General features: G+C 40.0%; 3 protein-coding genes across 8 annotated transcripts; all 3 read left to right on the forward strand.

Moving 5' to 3' along the window:
- Positions 1-2,974: 2,974 nt before the first annotated feature.
- On the forward strand, positions 2,975-7,439 carry LOC139117198 (carboxymethylenebutenolidase homolog). 2 transcript variants are annotated; one of them, XM_070680095.1, is made up of 3 exons: positions 2,975-3,111; positions 3,869-3,975; positions 4,724-7,439. In XM_070680095.1, exons 2-3 carry the CDS (start codon positions 3,876-3,878, stop codon positions 5,500-5,502), a joined length of 879 nt encoding a protein of 292 aa, XP_070536196.1. In that variant the 5' UTR covers positions 2,975-3,111; positions 3,869-3,875; the 3' UTR covers positions 5,503-7,439. The 2 variants fall into 2 exon arrangements, with proteins under 2 accessions (XP_070536196.1, XP_070536195.1); XM_070680094.1 differs by having other exon boundaries at positions 2,994-3,111; positions 3,818-3,975.
- Positions 7,440-7,567: 128 nt separating this feature from the next.
- Positions 7,568-11,744, forward strand: LOC139117197 (carboxymethylenebutenolidase homolog). Its single transcript, XM_070680093.1, has 3 exons — positions 7,568-8,187; positions 8,892-9,049; positions 10,420-11,744. Exons 2-3 carry the CDS (start codon positions 8,950-8,952, stop codon positions 11,205-11,207), a joined length of 888 nt encoding a protein of 295 aa, XP_070536194.1. The 5' UTR covers positions 7,568-8,187; positions 8,892-8,949; the 3' UTR covers positions 11,208-11,744.
- A 4,874-nt stretch (positions 11,745-16,618) lies between these two features.
- LOC139117199 (carboxymethylenebutenolidase homolog) lies at positions 16,619-21,042 on the forward strand. 5 transcript variants are annotated; one of them, XR_011548472.1, is made up of 4 exons: positions 16,619-16,850; positions 17,558-17,685; positions 18,353-19,296; positions 20,157-21,042. XR_011548472.1 is itself a non-coding variant. In XM_070680096.1 (3 exons), the coding sequence occupies exons 2-3, from the start codon at positions 17,565-17,567 to the stop codon at positions 19,150-19,152; spliced, it is 921 nt and encodes a 306-aa protein (XP_070536197.1). In that variant the 5' UTR covers positions 16,711-16,846; positions 17,558-17,564; the 3' UTR covers positions 19,153-19,324. The 5 variants fall into 5 exon arrangements, 1 of the variants encoding a protein (XP_070536197.1); XR_011548475.1 differs by having other exon boundaries at positions 16,711-16,846; positions 18,353-19,310; positions 20,151-21,042; XR_011548474.1 differs by having other exon boundaries at positions 16,711-16,846.
- Positions 21,043-22,619: the final 1,577 nt, after the last annotated feature.

A 22,619-nucleotide genomic window follows, 5' to 3' on the forward strand; every position in this document is an offset into this window, starting at 1 on the left:
AGCGAACTAGCTTTTTCTGAAGAAGGAAAATTGGCTCAAGGTAAGTCTGATAGGTGTTTCCCCAAATTTCAATACAGTAGGATAAGTGGGGTAAAATAAAAGCGTTGTAAATATGAAGAAGAACAGATTTTGGAACAAAATGTCGAATTTTTGAAATAATACCAATTTTCGGTGTAATAGCTTTTACAATTCTCTGAATGTGTGATTTCCAAGAAAATGAAGAATCAATGTTTACACCAAAGTAACCTGCTGAAGAAACTTTTTTAATAACTGTAGTACCGATACGCAAGTTACCCTCAAAAGTAACCCTTCTCTGGGGTGTTTTGATAATCATATAGTTTGTTTTGTCTGCATTTATGGTTAATTTATTTCCCTTACACCATTTGTCGATCTCATTAAGTTGAAAAGTGACGTCATTCAAATTTATTTGCTGGGCACATACAGATCTAGATATGTTTGTATCGTCGGCAAACAGCCTAAAATTAAAATAAGTGGTTGCATTACAGATATCATTTATATAAATCAAAAATAAAGTTGGACCAAGTATCGATCCTTGAGGTACTCCACACCTGATTTGTCTTTGAGTAGAGTGTTCTCCATTAACCACCACGAATTGATTTATATCTGATAAGTAACTGTGAAACCAATCTAGTGGAATACCCCTAACCCCATAATAATGAAGTTTTTGTATAAGAATGTCATGATTGATAGTATCGAATGCCTTCTTTAAATCAATGAAAATACCTAGACTGGAATTACCCTTGTTCATATTATCTGTTAAATAAGCAACAATATCAGCAAGTGCCAATTTTGTACTGTACTTTTTTCTGAACCCATACTGCATATCAAAGAGAATGTTGTGTTGACAAGAAATGAACAGAGTTGCTTGTTTACAACAGTTTCAACAATTTTGCTAAAAACAGGCAGAACTGAAATCGGTCTATAATTACCAAGGTCGAAGGGGGAACCTTTCTTGTACAGAGATGTTATTTTTGCAATCTTCAACTCGCTTGGAAAAATTCCGGTTGAAATTGAAAGATTTATAATGTGTGACAGTGGAGTGGAAATGTAATCGGCTGCATATTTAACGAGAAGCGGGTGAATGCAGTTTTATAAATTGAACAAAAATATTGTCAAATTATCAAAGTTAATACAGATACTGCCCTTCTACTGCCTACGAGCGGTGTCACTATCTCTGTACACCGGCAGTGACAGAGATAGCTCTGACTCTGATGACGTTGAAGAAGAGTTCAGGTCATATGGCGCCCATGACAGTGAAATATACTTGTACACAAGATCAGGCCAGAGAGAAACACATGGGAGACTTGACGGTTATCAACAGAAAATGGCTGAAAGGGAGAATAGGTGTATTACTGTTCACAAAAAAGTGTTGACTCTGGTACACAAAAAGAGTGCATCTTCTTGAATGTAATGGTAGAGTTTATTCTGTTCCTATATGGCTACCTATAGTTGTCATTTTGCTATGATTCAATGCCCATAGAGTGCAACAGTGGGTATATTAAACTTGATTTTTTTCAACATTTTCTTGTGTATCAACATCCTCTTTTGTAGTTATTTTTTTGAAATGCTTTAAAATTATTTACAAAACCTGAGTATTAATATGCAGCAGTCTTATGGTATATTGACATTTCGATGTACATATGAAATGCAACAGACAGCAATACGAGTGTACGTAACTCTAGACTCTCTCACAGCCACTTCGTTCGCTACGCAGTTATGCGCCCTCAACGGTCTTTCTAACAAGCGACGCTCGCCAGCCGTGCTGTAGTGTAGCGGAACTTACCGGCTTCGCCGGCTCGCTGAGCCGAGCATCGCTCGGCTCAACTGCTGAGAGCGCTAGTATGGACTAAGGCGAATCCGACGAGAGGCTGTGAGAGAGTCTAACGTATTGATAGGGGGAATGCTGATTTCTTCAACATAATAAGATATAAAAGATTAGAGTTCATACAAAAAACAAAATCACTTAGAAGTATCAACATTTTCTGTTTGTAATATTGTTTGCTTAGAGGTGCTGAGAAAAAAATTAGCTATTGCTTTTATTCTTTTAATTTTTTGAGGGATTTTTGAATTCTCGTATATGAGAATAATCAAATATTCAAGAAAATGCTTGATGCTTGATTTTCGATCAGACGTTTGATGAAAAGTCAGTTTTTCATGAAAATTTCTTAAAGTCAATACATACAACAATTAACTTCAAATTCATTCAATAAATGAAATATTCACATTCTCATGGTACAATGACGCGAAAGTAAAATTTTGAACAGTAAAGATTCAAACTTAAACGAACAAAATGTGTGAACAAATGGAATTTTTTTTTATTTCTCTCCAAATTCGCCATTATTACATCCAAAATTTCAGAGACGAAAAATTCTATTTGATGGAATATCTCAACCTTCCAGTATATTGTAGATTTTGTATAACTTTTGTAAGAGAAGAAATCGTTTGAGTCAAACAGCAGGGTCTAAAAGTAGTTAGAATGGTAGCATGGTAAAACTCAATGATGGAAGGCATGAAAACTTTGGTGGTATACCGGGCGATTCGTCAAATCTGAGTATTGTCATCAGCGATATGCTGCATGCCACTTATTGAAACACTTGATTGATACTGCAGTTACTAAAGATTCTTTGTCCATTTTATTTTTTCAGTATTCGTACAACTTTATATAAAGTGCATTAAGTATAGATACTGTAGTGAAAAAAATATGACTACTCTTCGTAAGCTCACCCGGATTTTGGCAAAGAAATTTAAATGTTGCTGACTATATTACGTGTATTGGCTATGCTGAAAATTTCACTGCTTTGGATTTCAACATGATCCGAAATGTGATCGCGATCGGTTCAGTAAGTTGTTGAAGGTCATAAGGTCACTCTTACGCATGAATCTTCTGCACAGTCCTTTGCGCATGATGCTTTATTGATATGGTCTGGTAAGCCTATTGAAGACTATCAAAGTCTTCACATAAGTGGTTAACGATTAATCAGAGAGAAGATTGGATAACTGCCCTCTTCTCGTAATCAGTGAGATTGCGCAGCGCAAATTTGCTGCTTTTGACGCTCATCTGTCCACTCTTTTGCTCTGTATTCGACTGATGTAAGTATAACTACAATCCTGTCTCTTCATACATGATCACTTTGACAAACTAGTAGTTTCGAGTCGGACTCCGCATTCTTTGAGTCGTGCCTTCAGCTTCACACCGGGGCTTGCTTCAAAAACAGCTTTATTCACCATCGATAGGATAAGTAACAATGCTTGCGTTATTCTGTTGCGTATTATTACGGAGTGACTGCTGTGAGATTTTGAAACAATTACACGAGACAGTATGGCCACTGATTTTGGTATTGCTGACAAGAAGTTGTTTAACCTGGTATATGACCTGTTGCACATTACAGGATGACCGCCTAAAATTTTGAAACAGATTTCAAACAACAACACAGTACGCGAACAGAATAGCCTGTGCTGGTCACAAGATGTTGGAATTCGTATGATAGCTACCCATTATAGATCTGATATGGATTGATACTCCAAGCAACATGTTCCATGCACTCTTTGCTCGGAGTACATTATACTGACCAGCTGCACTAGACATTCTTTCGATAGTGGTGCAATTCAGCATCTAGTCACTGTCTTGCTTCTCTACTACCATAACATAATGGTGTTTTTCCATGGCTTCAGTTTGTTATAACTGCATTTTAAACTTAACTTTTTGATTAACATATATGATAACGGAGAAAACCTTAATTCTTTGTTTCACTTATTTCACTACGTTTTTTTAAATTTTATTTTCAATCGATTGCAGACGACAGCTTTATACTTGGTTGACAGACTTGTGTTTCTGATTCTCGTACAGTGGAAGTATGGGCTTATCAAAGACGGTTCAAATTATAGCACTTGCATTCGTGGCCGTTGGGGGCGCTGCTGTTGGCATCGTACTCACTCTAACCTTGATGGAATCGGGTAAGTCACGATGACATATGATCTTGGTTTACCCTGACTGCAGTTTGGCACAGGGCTCAGAAGAGCCCCACTGCAGTCTGGGTAAACCGAGACTAGATGGCATAGTCCTGCTATCGAATTACACCCGCGAGCAGAATTTTGTGTTTTGGGTCGCAGTATGCCATGAACATGTACATGATATATGGATGCATGTAGGTGAATTCAAATGCTAGGATCCTCGCTGATCAGTTTCTGGTTGCGCGAGCGCTCTTGGTATTGTTTGTTTTCTCTCATCGTTCTCTCCGTTTGTGGCATTTTACACTGGGAGAAAACAGCTTTTCCCTCAAAAAGAAATCAGTAATTCGATTATTTCTTGAGAAAATCGGCGAGGATTGACGTGATTGTGATATTTTCACTTCACTACGTACCTCTCGTGTATTACTTATTGGAGCTTGAACACGGTTTAATGGTAGAACGCACGCACCTCGTGGATAGATTTTGTCAAATGCTCCTTTGGTCCGCTACTGTAGAGAGAATGTAGTTATCACCATATCGTTTTTGTGAAAAAAAGAAATCGAATCTTTCTCCATAGAAATAACACATTATAGGCTGGTCATTTTCACTTTTTACGTATCAATAAATCTATTATAATTTGTTACTTTTATCCAATACTTAGAGCGATGACCCCTGATATTATTGTTGATTATGAAAGAGACTGGTATCGAGGCATCATTAATCTTAAGATCGATTTTTACTCTCTTGATGGCAGACTCGCCAACCGAGCCTGGGCCGTGCGATCGAGGTGACGGACACGACGACTACGTTGCAAACGGAACGGACATTGCCATTAACGATGACGTCAACGCCTACTTGGTGGAACCCATTGGCTCGTGTCTGGCGGCCGTCGTAGTCATCCACGACATCTACGGTTATGAGATGGGAGCGACCCGGTTGATCGCCGACGAGTTGGCCTCTCGCGGCTATACTGCTGTAATGCCAGATCTTTTCCGAGGAAATCCTTGGAATGGCACAGGCAACATAGTCGAGTGGTATTCGAAGCACCCCCAAAGTCGCATTGACGCCGATGTAGACGCTACACTAGATTACATCCACGCTGAACTAGATATTGAGAACATCGGTGTTGTCGGGTTTTGTTTTGGGGGCCATCAAACTGTGTTGGCTTCAGCACCGCCACCCAACCGGGTTCGAGCTGGAGTTGCATTTTACGGAGTGGGAACGACGAGTGATGAAGTGCTCTCCATGCAAGCCCCGACTATGTTGGTGTACGGCCAAAACGACACCATCCAGTCGGTAGAGGACGTGTACGTACTGGAGGAGGCCCTCGGAGATGCCGACCGTTTTCTCGACGACCTCACAGCGGACGATTCAAACCTCAACGGTCCAGCAGCCTTCGTCAAAGTATTTGACGACGTCGGGCATGCGTTCGTTCACAGAGCGGATAGAAATGATCCCGTCGCCGCCGCAGCTTCGAGGGAAGCTAAGCAGGACATGTACTATTGGCTGGAAAGATACCTTCCGACACTTTAGTCCAATGCACGCCGTACGCGATGCCCTTGTGATAGAGGGACCGTGCTCTTACTGAGGGAGCCATCATTTTGGTGGTAAGGTCTGGGTGAATTTTAGGGGAGGAATCACAAAAATATCAACAGCTACAAGGTGGTTAGGTACTCAAACATCTCGGGTTTAAAAGGGGGTTAGTCTGCATTCACAAATACTGTTGAGGGGCCTGGAGAAATTCGTGGGGGGAGGGGACTTGAAAATTCTGGTAGTTGAGGGGCGACTTAAAGGTTTTGCTCAGCGCAAAAGGGGGACTTGAAAATATATAGGTTCCCTATTATTGGTTTACATTTTCAGACTTCATAGTTTGGTAGGTAATTGAATGTAAAATGAATAACATTTCTATGTCATCCAATGGTTCCAATTTTAGTGATAATTAAACAAAAACTAGAACCACTTTCATTTCGAAAAAATCAGAAATTGTATGAAGGCCATTGAATTTTCATTTGAAAAACAACAACTAGAAGAACAGAAGCTGCTACTGCTGACAATTTTTTTTCAACATTTCTATGCAATGTATCAAATGCAGTTTCTTGCAGCATGCTGAAACACAAAATATTCAGTTTGTCAACAAAGCCCGTTTGTCTAAATATTGGTGATAATTGAATCAGAGTCCAGACTGAAGGTCATATTTTCAATGATACAAATGCACAGTGCACTTACACAGGTCGTGTTGGCAAGCTGAACTCAGTGGACAGTTCAACATGCTGTAGGGAGTAGAACAAGAATGCAGTTTTATAAATTGAACAAAAATATTGTCAAAATCATCAAAGTTAATGCAGATACTGCCCTTCTACTGCCTACGAGCGGTGTCACTATCTCTGTACACCGGCAGTGACAGAGATAGCTCTGACTCTGATGACGTTGAAGAAGAGTTCTGGTCATATGGCGCCCATGACGGTGAAATATACTTGTACACAAGATCAGGCCAGAGAGAAACACATGGAAGACTGGGAGACTTGACGGTTATCAACAGAAAATGGCTGAAAGGGAGAATAGGTGTATTACTGTTCACAAAAAAGTGTTGACTCTGGTACACAAAAAGAGTGCATCTTCCTGAATGTAATGGTAGAGTTTATTCTGTTCCTATATGGCTACCTATAGTTGTCATTTTGCTATGATTCAATGCCCATAGAGTGCAACAGTGGGTGTGTTAAACTTGATTTTTTTCAACATTTTTTTGTGTATCAACATCATTTTTGTTGCTATTTTTGAAATGCTTTAAACTTATTCACAAAGCCTGAGTATTAATATGCAGCAGTCTTATGGTATTGACATTTCGATGTACATATGAAATGCAAATGACAGAAATACAAGTGTACGTAACACTGGACTCTACAGCCCTTCGTTCGCTACGCAGTTATGCGCCCTCAACGGTCTTTCTAACAAGCGACGCTCACCCAGCCAGCCGTGCTGTAGTGTAGCGAAACTTGCATTCCGTTAATGAAACGTTCACATTCTCATCGTAAAATAACACGAAAGTAAAATTTTGAACAGTAAAGATTCTAACTTAAACGATCAAATTGTGTGAATAAATTTATTTTTCTCCAAATTTGCCATTGTGACATCAAAAATTTCAGAGACGAAAAATTCTATTTGATGGAATATCTCAACCTTCCAGTATATTGTAGATTTTGTAAAACTTTTGTAAGAGAAGAAATCATTTGAGTCAAACAGCAGGGTCTAGTTAGAATGGTAGCATGGTAAAACTCAATGATGGAAGGCATGAAAACTTTGGTATACTGGGCGATTTGTCAAAATCTGAGTATTTTCATCAGCAGTATGCTGCATGCCGCTTATTGAAACACTTGATTGATACTGCAGTTACAACAGATTCTTTGTCCATTCAATTTTTTTCAGTATTTGTACAACTTTATATAAATGCATTAAAGGGACATTAGCTGTAACTGTTGACTAATTTTTCACTACTCTGTTTCAATGTATCAACTACAGAATTTTACTATAATCCGATCATCATGGCTAATGCCCGTTGACTTGCTTGCCAACGCAGCCTGTATATATGAAGTGACCATTGTTATTGTTGATAAATGTATTCTAGTCCGGACCTGAATACAAAATTTAAACAATAACAATGTAGATTATACTCATTTAGGGTATATTTATGAACTAAATATTAGGAATTTCTCCATGGTTCAGGGATTCAAACCAGAAACTGCACTAGATGATACACAGAAAGAGACAAAATAAAAAAATGACCAAAGTTACAGCTAATGGATCTTGTATACTCTAGTAAAAAAATATGACTACTCTTCGTAAGCTCACCCGGATTTTGGCAAAGAAATTTAAATGTTGCTGACTATATTACGTGTATTGGCTATGCTGAAAATTTCACTGCTTTGGATTTCAACATGATCCGAAATGTGATCGCGATCGGTTTAGTAAGTTGTTGAAGGTCATAAGGTCACTCCTAGGCATGAATCTTCTGCACAGTCCTTTGCGCAAGCACATGATGCCTTATTGATATGGTCAGGTAAGCCTATTGAAGACTATCAAAGTCTTCACATAAGTGGTTAACGATTAATCAGAGAGAAGATTGGATAACTACCCTCGTCTCGTAATCAGTGAGATTGCGCAGCTCAAATTTGCTGCTTTTGACGCTCATTTGTCCATTCTTTTGCTCTGTATTCGACTGATGTAAGTATAACTACAATCCTGTCTCTTCATACATGATCACTTTGACAAACTAGTAGTTTCGAGTCGGACTCCGCATTCTTTGAGTCGTGCCTTCAGCTTCACATCGGGGCTTGCTTCAAAAACAGCTTTATTCACCATCGATAGGATAAGTAACAATGCTTGCGATATTCTGTTGCGTATTACGGAGTGACTGCTGTGAGATTTTGAAACAATTACACGAGACAGTATGGCCACTGATTTTGGTATTGCTGACAAGAAGTTGTTTAACCTGGTATATGACCTGTTGCACATTACAGGATGACCGCCTAAAATTTTGAAACAGATTTCAAACAACAACACAGTACGCGAACAGAATAGCCTGTGCTGGTCACAAGATGTTGGAATTCGTATGATAGCTACCCATAACAGATCTGATATGGATTGATACTCCAAGCTACATGTTCCATGCACTCTTTGCTCGGAGTACATTATACTGACCAGCTGCACTAGACATTCTTTCGATAGTGGTGCAAGCATCTAACCACTGTCAATAAGCCTTGCTTTTCTACTATCACAACATAATGGTGGTTTTTCCATGGCTTCAATTTGTTATAACTGGATTTTAAACTTAACTTTTTGATTAACATATATGATAACGGAGAAAACCCCAATTCTTTGTTTCACTTATTTCACTACGTTTTTTTTTTATTTTCAATCGATTGTAGACGACAACGTTTAACTTGGTTGACAGACTCGGGTTTCAGATTCTCGTACAGTGGAAGTATGGGCTTATCAAAGACGGTTCAAATTATAGCACTTGCATTCGTAGCCGTTGGAGGCGCTTCTGTTGGCATCGTACTCACTCTAACCTTGATGGAATCGGGTAAGTCATGATGGCATAGTCCTGCTATCGAATTACACCCGCGTGCAGAATTTTGTGTTTGGGTCGCAGTATGCCCATAGGGGATTCAATCTCCGATGATGACGATGATGATGATTAAATATTTAAAAATGAAGATAAATAAACATATATTTGGACTCAGTAAATTTGTTGTTATTGTTGTTGTTATTGTTGTTGTCGTTGTTGATACTATTTGCAGAAAAGAACAAAGTATGCGCTGCAAATTTCAATACAGCCTAACTATACATGTGCGTCGCAAATTCAATACAGCCTAACTATACATGTGCGTTGCTGCCTAACTATACATGTGCGTTGCAAATTCAATACAGCCTAACTATACATGTGCGTTGCAAATTCAATACAGCCTAACTATACATGTGCGTTGCAAATTCAATACAGCCTAACTATACATGTGCGTTGCTGCCTAACTATACATGTGCGTTGCAAATTCAATACAGCCTATTAGGCTGTATTGAATTTGCAACGCACATGTATAGTTAGGCTGCAACACACATGTATAGTTAGGCTGTATTGAATTTGCAACGCACATGTATAGTTAGGCTGTATTGAATTTGCAACGCACATGTATAGTTAGGCTGTGTTGAAATTTGCAGCGCATACTTTGTTCTTTTCTGCAAATAGTATCAACAACGACAACAACAATAACAACAACAATAACAACAAATTTACTGAGTCCAAATGTATGTTTATTTATCTTCATTTTTAAATATTTAACCATCATCATCGTCATCATCGGAGATTGAATCCCCTATGGTATGCCATGAACCTGTGCATGATATATGGATGCATGTAGGTGAATTCAAAGATCCTCGCTGATCAGTTCCTGGTTCGCTAGCGCTCTTGGTATTGTTTGTTTTATGGCATCGTTCTCGCCGTTTGTGGCATTTTACACTGAGAAATATCAGCAATTACATTAAAGGCGTCAATAATTTGGTATTTCTAGAGAACATCGGTGATTGTCACATTGTCACTTCAATACTCATGTATTATTTATCACAGCTTGAACACGATTTTATAATGGTAGAACCCACGCGCCTTGTGGATAGATTTTGGACACTCGAATTTTGTCATTGCTCCTTTGGTCCGCTACTATGAGTGAATGTAGTTTTCACCATATCGTTTTAGTAGAAAAAGAAATCGAATCTTTCTCCATAGAAATAACACATTATAGGTTGGTCATTTTCACTTTTACGTATCAATAAATCTATTATAATTTGTTACTTTTATCCAATACTTAGAGCGATGACCCCTGGTATTATTGTTGATTATGAAAGAGACTGGTATCGAGGCATCATTAATCTTAAGATCGATTTTTACTCTCTTGATTGCAGACTCGCCAACCGAGCCTGGGCCGTGCGATCGAGGTGACGGACACGACGATTACGTTGCAAACGGAACGGACATCGCCATAAACGATGACCTCAACGCCTACTTGGTGGAACCCATTGGCTCGTGTCTGGCGGCCGTCGTCGTCATCCACGACATCTACGGTTATGAGTTGGGAGCGACCCGGTTGATCGCCGACGAGTTGGCCTCTCGCGGCTATACTGCTGTAATGCCAGATCTTTACCGAGGAAACGCATGGAATGGTACCGGCGATTTCTTGAGATGGAGAGCACAGCACCCTCAAGCACGCATCGATGGAGACATGGATGCAACACTTGACTACATCCATAACGATCTTGGAATCGAGAACGCCGCAGTCGTCGGTTTCTGCTTCGGAGGCCGACAGACAGTGCTGGCTTCTGGATCCTGCGCCGACAGAATCAAAGCTGGGGTCGGATTTTACGGTGCCGGAGTAACTGAAGACGAGCTCCTTTTAATGAAGGCCCCAACTTTGCTGATATATGCCGAGGAGGACCCTTTAGAGCCAGTCGATGATGTCCTTGAACTAGAAGACTCGCTGAGGGACGCCAATCGTTTGCTCGACGATATGACCGCTGACGATTCGGACCTCAGTGGTCCCCCGGCGTTTATCAAGATATATGAAGACGTCGATCACGGATTCGTTCACAGAGCGAACAGAAGCGACCCGGTAGCCGCTGCGGCTGCAGACAAGGCAAAAACCGACATGTACTATTGGTTAGACAGATACTTGCCCACAGAGAGTGAAAACTGATCATTGAACATCTACCGAGTTAAAAGTATTGTTTCGGAACTGTGACGAGCGTCTCAAAATAGAAAAAAAAACGTTTTCGCTGCAGAAGCGTCAACCGGTGTAAAATAATTCAAAGTAAAAAGTCAAGTCTGTAATAAATATTGAATTCCAATGAACCAACCGCGCTTGTCATATTGCAACCATCTGACAAATAAGTCAATTGTCTTTGCGACATTTTCTGGTGAAGTCTCGTTACGGTAAGTGTAGACAAATGTATGGCGATTATCTTTGCTAGAATTGACATCCGGAAACTTTTCTGTCGATAAAGATCACGTCCCTTTGTATCACTTGAATGAGCAAGAGTTTTCGACGAAATTGCCAAAACACATTGGACACTGCATATATTTGGGTGATCCGAACTGTTCTTTTAAATCTTGTTAAAGCCAGTAATAATAAAATTCAAGTTCTGTTACTCTGGGGATAAGTTCAAGAAAAGCAACAACTCCACAAAAAACAGCAATAAAATGATAAAACTTCAATAATTTGTATTTAAGGGATAAAAAGTTGTTGAGCTTTTGTCTCACTTTACCGAAACATGCCGTCCATTGATGCTGTGGTTAAGTAGAGGCTGTTAAAATGTCCACCTTTCTGTGTTGGACTATTTACACGAACATCGGTAGATAAATGCGATCACGAGTTGTTCTAACCAAAAAAAATTGGTATCAATCGCTGCGAGAAAGTGAGTATATGGATAAATCTATCATTTTGATGTAAACAAGCAAAGTCATGTGTTTTTGCAATGCGTTTGCTGAACACATCACAGACCTGCTGCGTGCAACATGGTGAAGGAAAAAAAATTATCACCTTTATCTTTGGACAAAATGACTGCATACAGTTTGAAAAGCAGAACAAATGATTAAAATCACATAGATAGCCAATGTCAACAAGCACTTATGCGAGAACCAAGAATTGAGAAGTGCCGCTTTAAAGCGGCAACGACATTAAGAATTTCACCATATCTCCTTCCCTTCCTGGCCGAGCGCGGCGAGTCTCGCTTGCTAGAAAGACCGTTGAGGGCGCATCACTATAGCGAGGGAGGGGCTGTGAGAGAGTCTACTCCGTCGCTCCACCTGGTGTGTATGATATTACCTTATACCAGGTTCCAAAATACCTCAAAGGTAAATTAAATATGGACCAAACGTGATATACAAAGGGGGACAAACCATAGCTATTGCAGAATGAACTTATAGCAGAAAACTTTTTTCAGCTGAAATGGATTGAGGACATTTGGTAAAGTAGGTATTCACCAAGACAAACAAAACCAAACAAAAAAATAAAATTAAACCCTGTCAGGCATGGAGTAGTTAACAAAGAATATTGCAATTTAACTGCTGGTATTGACCCTTGTAAGGTAAGATGGACGGAGTGAAGCTGACAAAACTGGATAGGACCAAGTAATTCTCAGTGAAAGTCCCAACATATGGATAATCGATGTTAACGGTTGATTTCTTGTTATAAATCCATCATGAAAACCAATAATGTGGAAGACATTTTAAATTTTAGGCCATACTGCCGATGGCCACATCGGCTACTGCCGATGGTTAGCACAAGTGTAAAAGTTCGGAGTGGGTCTCAGTGGAAGTCGAACAAGAAAGAACATCAAACGATCCTGGTAGGTCACTCCATACGGAGAACAACTTTAAATTGAGCAGGTAGGAGGTTGTAAAAACACATTTTTCGCAAACAAACTGGTAGTGTTGGTGTTTTCCTTTGAAAGATGAATAGAGAAAAGTGTGCAAACTTGCAGAGGACTATGCATTGTTCTCTCAGGAGAGAAATTGAACGATACTTATGGTCGCGCCATACTGAACAACTCTGTTTGCCGTATATCTCACCAAATCCTAACGACAACTTAGTTTACAGTGTTACTTGCTGATCCTTGTTTGCATCCTATAAATTCCACACTTCATTCTTGCCATGAGTTTATGTCTGAGCACTGTGCGGCATACATGTACATCCTGACAAAAACACGTGGCGTACCTGCACATTAAACACTATATTATAATATTTAGGGTGTCTTTGTGTGGTGTTCTCCTTATCTGCCTATAGAAATCCGGTACATTTGGTGACCCGAAGCAAACATATATTCTATCACACACGTATGCTCAGTTTGCTTAATCGGGCCGCGAGGTAGGAAGATGGTAGTGTCCATCATTAAAATGAGGGACCGGTTGCCAGGGATTTTTACACGGCTGTGCTAGTCGTGCACAGGGGTAAGTAACAAGATTTGTTTATTTCAATGTTTACTGTTCGAGTAAAGTGGAGGGAGACAGTGCATTTTTGATTTACACAGTCTAACTTGTCGTCTACCAGACAGGGGGCACCCAATAAAGCTGTTCAGAGAGCTCTAAGTGTTTTGAACGAATTTATGGCTGCTGGGGGAAGAGTATTTTTTTGCCAACGCGCGAGCGTGGATCACAAAATGCAATAGCTCTTTTTCCATTCCGGTTTGTGCATTTGTCTGTATTTAGTTTTATAACATAACTCAATAGCAAGAAAGAGCTCCTTGTACAGCTTTGACCTTCGAATCTCACTAAGCTTACCACACTTCAGTCACAGAGTCATCAACTTTGTTTTTCCTCTGAAAGCAAACTACGCCTTTGTTTTGAAAAGATAAGTTTATTCCAACAAAAATGGGCAAACATAAAGTTACTATTAATGTGTCGGGCGAGCGAACAAAATTACAAAGCAACATGTATGAAAACCTAGTCATTAGTCTATAAAGAAGAGAAAAAGTATCAATGAAACCATATTATCATATTAATATGACTTATGACTATGACTATGACTTCAAGACTTATCTTTCTTCTTCAAGTAAGTGCAAGGCTTGAAAACTTCGTGATAAAATCATCATCATAATTTTATTATTTGAAATGCAATGTATTCATCCATGAAGAAAGATAGCATTTTAATTGCATAACATAGGATTGGAGGGTAACTTTAATCCCGTCTAGAGTAGCTGAATTTATTATATTCATAAATTGCGTATTTAACAAAGGAAGTGATACAGTGTATAATATCTGATGTTGCATTATAATCATTTTCAATTCCTTCAATTGCTAATCTTCATTCGAATCGTTATCAGTATTGTGTTTTTTCTGACAAAGACTGAAAGAAAGAAATGCATTTCTGCCAGAATTATTTTACATATTTACCTTTAAAGTAGATGTGTTCCAGGTTTGTTCTTGGCCACAAATGTGGCATTTCCTGTCACTTAAATTAAAAGTTTTGGCCATGCTGTCTGTAATTAGGCTTACGGTGGAGGCCATGGTTGTTCGAGAGAGGCGGCAGAACAGCGCCCTCAAAGGCATAGCATTCATTCTTCGCTGAAAAACATTGAGAACTGCCAGTTTTTCCGTCGAATAAACTGTTGATATAGGGACAGACTATCAGCCGATTGAGAGAGTTTTGAAATAAAAGTAGCTTACTATTCTTTGGGATGGTGCTTGTGACTGGTACAATATACAATGCAAGATTCAAGGTGCAACTACCTCTGAATAAATTATTACATGCATTATGTGCAATAGCATGTAAAATGTGCGCATATTTAATTTTTGACGGAATTCCTTAATGATCAAAGGACATAATATTACATTGACAATGTCTGTTTAGGGGAAAATCAGTTTTTCAACATTGTCGTGCTGGTTAGATGTAGTCTTCCTGAAATGCAAGTTGGATTCTTTTGAAGTTGTATTGAAATGACGGCTTTGTTATTTACTTACTCATTACATTAATTAAATGTACACCAAAACTGATATCTAATACACCAGTATCCAAAGTAAGTCACGTTGGGAATACAGACTATTGCACTCGGTACACGATAAATTTTCCACAAATGGTGTCTTTAAAATAGGCCAAACCCGGAATTCGAATCGACCACGGTACAAACAAAGCCATGTGCGCAAACGCGCACAGACGTACGTGTATTTCCATACGCGTTCAGTACACATGTGGGTTTGTTTGTACCGGCATCACGTGATTATTTGGGCTTACTGAGTATGTAGAACGGCGTACGCATCGCGTCCTTTTTATTCCGGAGTAGAACCATCCCGCTGGAAGTCCATTTGTGCCGACTCATTTCTATATGGATATTTTAGCATTGATAAGTTGACGCTGTGCAACATACATTATGTTTGACAACATCATCGGCGTTCACGTTTCACTTCTTTAGGCCACTCTGGGAGATATTTAAATCTCATCTTGTCTGATATAAAGTTAAATTATTGACATAAAAACACATTTTGGAGAAACCTAAAGGTTACATGCACATTAAGTTTCCTTCGATAGCAAATATTAACTTAAGCAGCTTGCTGGAACCGACGTTACTCTGCCATACCTAGCTCCCCAACGCTCCTCTCAAAGTGTGAGTTATTCTACTGTTACCAAGGCAACTCATTCCTCCATGACTTTCATAATATCTATATACACAAAGGTTAATACATTGTTGGCTCCATGTTGACAGAGCATCAAATGCGGCATCGACAATTAAAACAGTTAAAGGGTTGGTGTCGTCAGAACTGCGCGTGTGAGACTTTCTTGTTTACAAACAATGTATTTCAAGCATGATGTCTACATGCATCACGTCAACATAGCTGAGCATTTAAATGTTACGATATTTATTGTCAGCAAACATTTTTTTAACTTTCATCAATCGTCAATGTACCCTAGATACATTATTTACATCGGTCGTAGGTGGGGGGTCCCTGGCAACCTTCGAACAGAGTTCCGACGACATTCTCCCTCTAACAATCAACACATGGTTCACTGACAGTTGTAATAAAACACCAACTTCACAAGTTAATTTACATCTTTCTAGACACACACCAAAAGTTTCAATTCTGTTAAATACTGTCAGAGAGGTGATTCTCATAAGATGTGTTGTTATCAAAGGGGGTTCATTGTGAATAACAAATCATTGTATTTTACTAACGTGTTTTGAGATGTAGCTTAATGACATTACCAGGTCCATCATACGAGATATTTAAATTTAAGTCCTTGTGATCGCTTCGAGGGATAAATTAATATTTTTAATAGGATTAATTCTACTTCTACCTGTATAGCTAGCCGCATCTTGCACGATGGCATTGGCAAGCTTGTCTTCTTAGAAATAAAATCTATTCATTGTGTTCACCTTAAGGTAGATTGCGCCTCATGTACATATATTCGGTTACTCAAACTTTTGCAATTCTTTTCTGATCTACTACTTGCAGGAGCTCATTTTAATAGGTTCAAAGAAACAATTTCACCGTCTCAGTTTTTCGAAAATCGGAAGTTTTTCAGGCTTTCGAGGCGCATACTACCTTAATTGTAATACCACACCGCGTTCAAATATCACAAACAACTGCGTTTAAAAGTGTTCCGGGTTGAACGACACTACACTACTTGTGGAACCGAGAGAAGAAAGCTATCCGTTACCACTGAGAGATTGGGTGTACAAATGTCAATAAACTTTGCCACCCAACTTTAGGACGATAGAGGTTGACCGTATAGAATGGTTTGGTGCAAGGGGTCAGGATGCTTACAAAAGACCCAGCACCGTAGCGAAAGGACTGAGCGGAGAGGTGGCAGAAGTATCGTTGCTCTTGATTGAGACTTCAAAGGCAGGTAGATAAGGCACCGTAATGTCGGCTTAATCAGTATATATATTGCTTTTTATCTGCATATTTCACTTTTATTGACTGCAAGATGACGTCATCGTTGCAGGCCCTCACCGCCGCCATCTTTAAGTTTTAAGAACTAAGTCTCGCAAGCTTACCAGTGTCGCGTCTCCAAAGAATTTCGCGTTCAGTTTCATATAGTGACTGGGAAAGGAACGAATAGCTGATTTATAATGTCGAACTGATAAATGCACGCTGACAACTGAAATGTATTTAGGTGTAGCTTTCTGACAGTGCCGCTTTGGGTAAATTTCAATGTCAAAAATGCGAGTATGTTCGATGTCAAGTACACTGGTTTGCTCAACAAACCTAACATGGCGGCTAGGATAATAAGGGAAGTAGATAGAACGAGATTTTCATATTTTGAGAATACAACACATAGAAGAAAAATACAATAGCCTAACTAGGTCAACAAATAGGTCTTGAGAAGCTTAGGTCCGCAAACAAGAATGCTTTAGAAAGTCGTCATGTGTGACCGCAGGCACATGGTTGTTTACCTATGCGTTGATTTTACACTTTCACGGCCGGTCTTTAAAGTGCGACTCTTTTATTGTGGAAGAACTTCTTCGTTGGGCAATTACCAAATTTACACGCTGTGTGCTGATATCTATAATGCATCTAAAAAAAGTCGTTTTCTTGTCTTGATCAACGCAGAAACGAAATGGCGGAATGTAAAGCAACCAGGTCTACCGTTCTTTCAAGTTTGTTGATTGGGGTCTGTGTTGTCGCCGTTGTTTTCTTAATCATAGGATTTACTGTATTGAAAAAGGACGATTCAACAGGTTAGTGGAAGAAATTCTCTTAAGGTAATATGCGCCTCGAAAGTGAAAGACTTAACCTTTGCTCAAACTTTCCTTGAGGAATATTTAGGCCAGTCTCTTTCAAAATCAAGAATAAAAATAGGGGGTCACTGTGCTAATTTTGTAACTGAAGAAACAAATAAACCTAGATTTACCAATATTTAAAATTCAAAATGGCCGCCATCCCTGTTATCCCTATGGGGAAAAAATTCGAATTTCGAATAACTAAGCAGTGGAAAGTTTTCTTACAGCAAGCGCTTTAAAATGGACGTGGTATATCAGAAAAGAATTGTAAAAGTTTGAGAGTCCGAATATATGCCCTGCAGGCGCGTTCTACCTTAATCTCTTACTCGTCGTTCCTGTGATGGTAGTATAAGGGGAATATGGTTTTCAGGTGATATAAGGTAAATAAAAGATACAAGGCATTTTCAAGCTAGAAGAGATGGCGAGAAAGTTAGCGATGATTTAAAATACACAATATGTATAGGGAGTATACTTAATTGTACATTTTGTGTTTGACAGTTCAAGGAAGGTCTCGGGAATAATTAAAAAACCTCCCTCTCCCAGTGATGTTGTTTAACAGCTCTGTCTGTCTGTCTGTCTGTCTGTCTGTCTCTCTCTCTCGCTTTCTCGCTCTCATATTTCATAGATTCAACTTTAGAGCCTGGGCCATGTGATCGAGGTGACGGACACGACGATTACGTTGCAAACGGAACGGACATCGCCATAAATAATGACGTCAACGCCTACTTGGTGGAACCCATTGGCTCGTGTCTGGCGGCCGTCGTCGTCATTCACGACATCTACGGTTATGAGATGGGAGCGACCCGGTTGGTCGCCGACGAGTTGGCCTCTCGCGGCTATACTGCTGTAATGCCAGATCTTTACCGAGGAAATCCTTGGAATGGCACAGGCGACTTTGCCGAATGGAAATCGCAGCATCCGCAGGATCGTATCGACCGAGATGTAGACGCTACACTTGACTACATCCACACTGAACTGGATATTGCGAACATCGGCATGGTGGGATTTTGTTTTGGAGGCCGACAGACAGTACTGGCTTCAGCACCGTCACCTGGAAGACTTCAAGCTGGGGTCGGATTTTACGGAGTGGGAACGACGACTACCGAAGTTCTCTCGATGCAAGCACCGACTCTGCTGGTGTACGGCCAAAATGACACAGGTCAACCGCTGGAGGGCGTACATGTCCTCCAGGACGCGCTCAGAGATGCAAATCGTTTGCTGGACGACCCTACAGGAGATGATTCAAACCTCGATGGTCCAGCATCGTTTATCAAAATATTTGACGATGTCGGGCACGCATTCGTTCACAGAGCGGACAGAAACGACCCCGTCGCCGCCGCCGCAGCGGATGATGCTAAACAGGATATGTACTATTGGTTGAATAGATACCTCCCGACGGAGAGTGAGCAAGTGTGGTCGAATTAGGCTGTCGCTAGCATAGGCGCTTGGCGCATTGCTTGGATAATAATCGTATTTAATATGTAGAATGTCTATATACGACTTGATTATTCAATAAAAGAATCACCGTACGTGATATTAGTGTAGGCCTATAGGCCTACATGTTGACTGGCATTATACCTATGGCTGCCTGGCTCTGGCCCGGCGAACGCACTGCATAATCATCAATGTGTAGAATGTCTACATGACTTGATTATTTAATAAAGAATAACGGTACGTGATATTACTGTACATGTCGGCTAGCTTAACCGAGCAGCTGTAGAGCTCTGCAGGGCTTGGACCCGGCTTGGGCCCGTTGTCCACTGCTGCACAGACAGGAACTCAAGGTGAGAAAGCTTTTCACCACCCGATTTCATAAATCAGCGAAATTCACGAACTCTGAGCGTTTCCGGTGATAAAAACTGGTCAACGGTCAGATGGTTGCATAAACTATCGATCGACTGGCCTCTTTTGCCTAAAATCATACCTTACCCTATGCTACTGGCGTGAAATCGTCCGGAAATCGGCTGGGCACACCAACCCAGCGCTGGCCATTTTGAATCAGCTGCATGCAATGTACGCGTCCAATGAGAGAAGAGCAATTTAAAAACAATACGTCATCTGCCAAGGGTTGTATGCAGACGCGTACATTCACGCCATGATTTTAGGCAAAAAGAGGCCAGTCGATCGATAGTTATGCAACCATCTGACCGTTGACCAGTTTTTATCACCGGAAACGCTCAGAGTTCGTGAATTTCGCTGATTTATGAAAATGGGTGGTGAAAAGCTTTCTAACCTTGAGCTCCTGTCTGTGCAGCAGTGGACAACGGGCCCAAGCCGGGTCCAAGCCCTGCAGAGCTCTACAGCTGCTCGGTTAAGCTAGCCGACATGTACAGTAATATCACGTACCGTTATTCTTTATTAAATAATCAAGTCATGTAGACATTCTACACATTGATGATTATGCAGTGCGTTCGCCGGGCCAGAGCCAGGCAGCCATAGGTATAATGCCAGTCAACATGTAGGCCTATAGGCCTACACTAATATCACGTATGGTGATTCTTTTATTGAATAATCAAGTCGTATATAGACATTCTACATATTAAATACGATTATTATCCCAGCAATGTGCCAAGCGCCTGTGGTCGCTAGCGCTTGCCATACAATTTCAATAGGCCGACATAACAAGGAGAAACTTTGATTAATACCAGTACTTCATGATGCAGTTTTTAAAACTAATACATGTATTTTCAAACTTTAACCAACATATATGATGAGATAAGATCACAATCTGAGCGAAGACTCAAGAGCTGCATGGTGTAGATTGAAGCACGAACAGATGCACATCTCGAACACAATGTAGCGACAATAGCGAGCGAGTCGCGTTAGGCTGCGCACAACAGTACAGCACCCTAAAGGGATCAAGCTGGCTAACACTTAGGGTATCAAATAAGAAATGCCGATAAAAAACAGGGGCAACCAATCAGGCGATTTTCACCAGAAGTAATTTAACACGATTGGAACTAATTTGGGATAATTGGATTTTCATATTTTTCAAATTTCTCAAAACTGTTAGGTGCCCTATATCCGAGTGTTGCAATATTACAAATTACTTATAAAAACAAGTGTGTAACGTAAAAAGAAAAGTAGATGAGATGACAGTTGTAGATTAAATCGACATAACGTCACTATTCAATTATCAGGCGATTTCGAAAGATTTTCACAGGAAGTTTTGACCTGTAAATGTTTTGACCTGTAAATGTACCAGTGCTTCATCAAATTGCGAGAGTAAATTGAAAATGAAAGTGGAGACAGAAATCTGTTTAGCGATTACTCTTCCGCTAGAATAAAAACATATCCTGCCTTCTACTCAATCAACCGATACACCAATTCTTCACAGAGCTTCACTGGAACCTTCTTGTCATCATTGTGTGCGTTATAAGGAGTGTCGTCGTTGCGCGCTACATTTGGCCAGTTGTTTGTTGCCCCTGTGACACAGAAATAAACGGGCCTATTTTTTCCTTTGTCACCTGTGCAGTGGGGGACGGTCCGTAGCGTAACTCACTACGCCAATGTGATAGCCTTCGGCGACCACAATGCTTAGCTCTGGACGCATTGGTGTAACGTTGAACGTGGTTTTTTACACCCCGACACTCGTGGCCTTGGTATGGGGCAAAATATATCCCAGCGTTAGGAGTGAACATCTGATAGGGGGGGGGGGGTCTAGGCATCAGGCTAAAAGCATTCGGGGCATATCAAATTACTAAGACTTTGAAAACTGCACAATTCATAGAGGGAGATGAATTATATACACTGAACTGACACAATTAGGCCAAAAAATATGTGTGTGTCCGATCGATAACCCAACCTCCCATGAATAAAAATCTCGGACCGTGAACTTTGCTTTTGCATTTTCAAAATCACCCATGATTTTGCAGAATTTTTCTGGCTGTTATGGCTGACCTACCCTATTTCCTTAGGGATTGTTAATGGAAGCATACATTTTTTTGTTATGTCTTTAATTAATCCCTCGGGGAGGGGGTGTTCCCAGGTGGTGTACCCCTCCTGACAACTTAAACTTGTGAATGTTAAAATTGAAAACAGAGCCATCATACAAAGTTTGGAGCATTTTAGGGCGTTTTAAACATGTAGTATTGAGAAAGCTCAAAATTATATTAGATACAGAATGATTTCCCATTGTTACCTTGTCAACAGAAATAGGTGAATGATTAGGAAATACTTTCAGCACCTGTTTGTTTGCCAGCAAACTCCAAATGAAGCTTCTGTATATTTATATGCTACAAAAATTCAGGGTATGGTTGTTCATTTGAAATACACAGCCTCAATTTTGAAATAAACAGGTTTAGCTTATGCTTTGAAAGATAAAGTCAATCGTTATATAAGGATAATTTAAGTAAGTAGATCTGTTTGAAGACAAATCCATGTGCCCTTGGCTAAACGTTGACTAATTGTATTGAAAATGTTTGAAACTGAAAAAGAGAGTTCCGTAAATATTCAATAGTTTGGGTGGGCGCTAGAACCCCTTCATGTACCGCAAAAACTTTTGTTGTCAAGTCATAATCCTGGCTCATAGTTGTAAAGAGCAACTTCCAGTGCATCTTTTTGTGGACAATTGTTTAGCTGAATTGAATATTCCAATATGTTTTACGGAGTAAGGAATAGAAACTGTTGCAGGAATACAACAAATAATTATTGAATATCACAAAGTGTTAAATTGAAAAACTGGGTTCGTGTAAAACAACAGGAAAACCAGTGGTTAAATAGGGCGTGGAGATATAGTAAATAAATACAATGTTAGGGAGCGTTCAGTTTTTACGGCCTGGGGGGGGGCGGCAAAATCTTGTCGCCGGTGTTCAAAAAAATATAGACCCCCCCTGCATTTTTCGTGAAAAAAGATGACCCCCCCCCTTTGTCAGACGAAAAAATTTGATGAC

This window comes from Ptychodera flava, chromosome 18 (genome assembly GCF_041260155.1).
Source record: "Ptychodera flava strain L36383 chromosome 18, AS_Pfla_20210202, whole genome shotgun sequence".
Taxonomy (NCBI): Eukaryota; Metazoa; Hemichordata; class Enteropneusta; family Ptychoderidae; genus Ptychodera; species Ptychodera flava.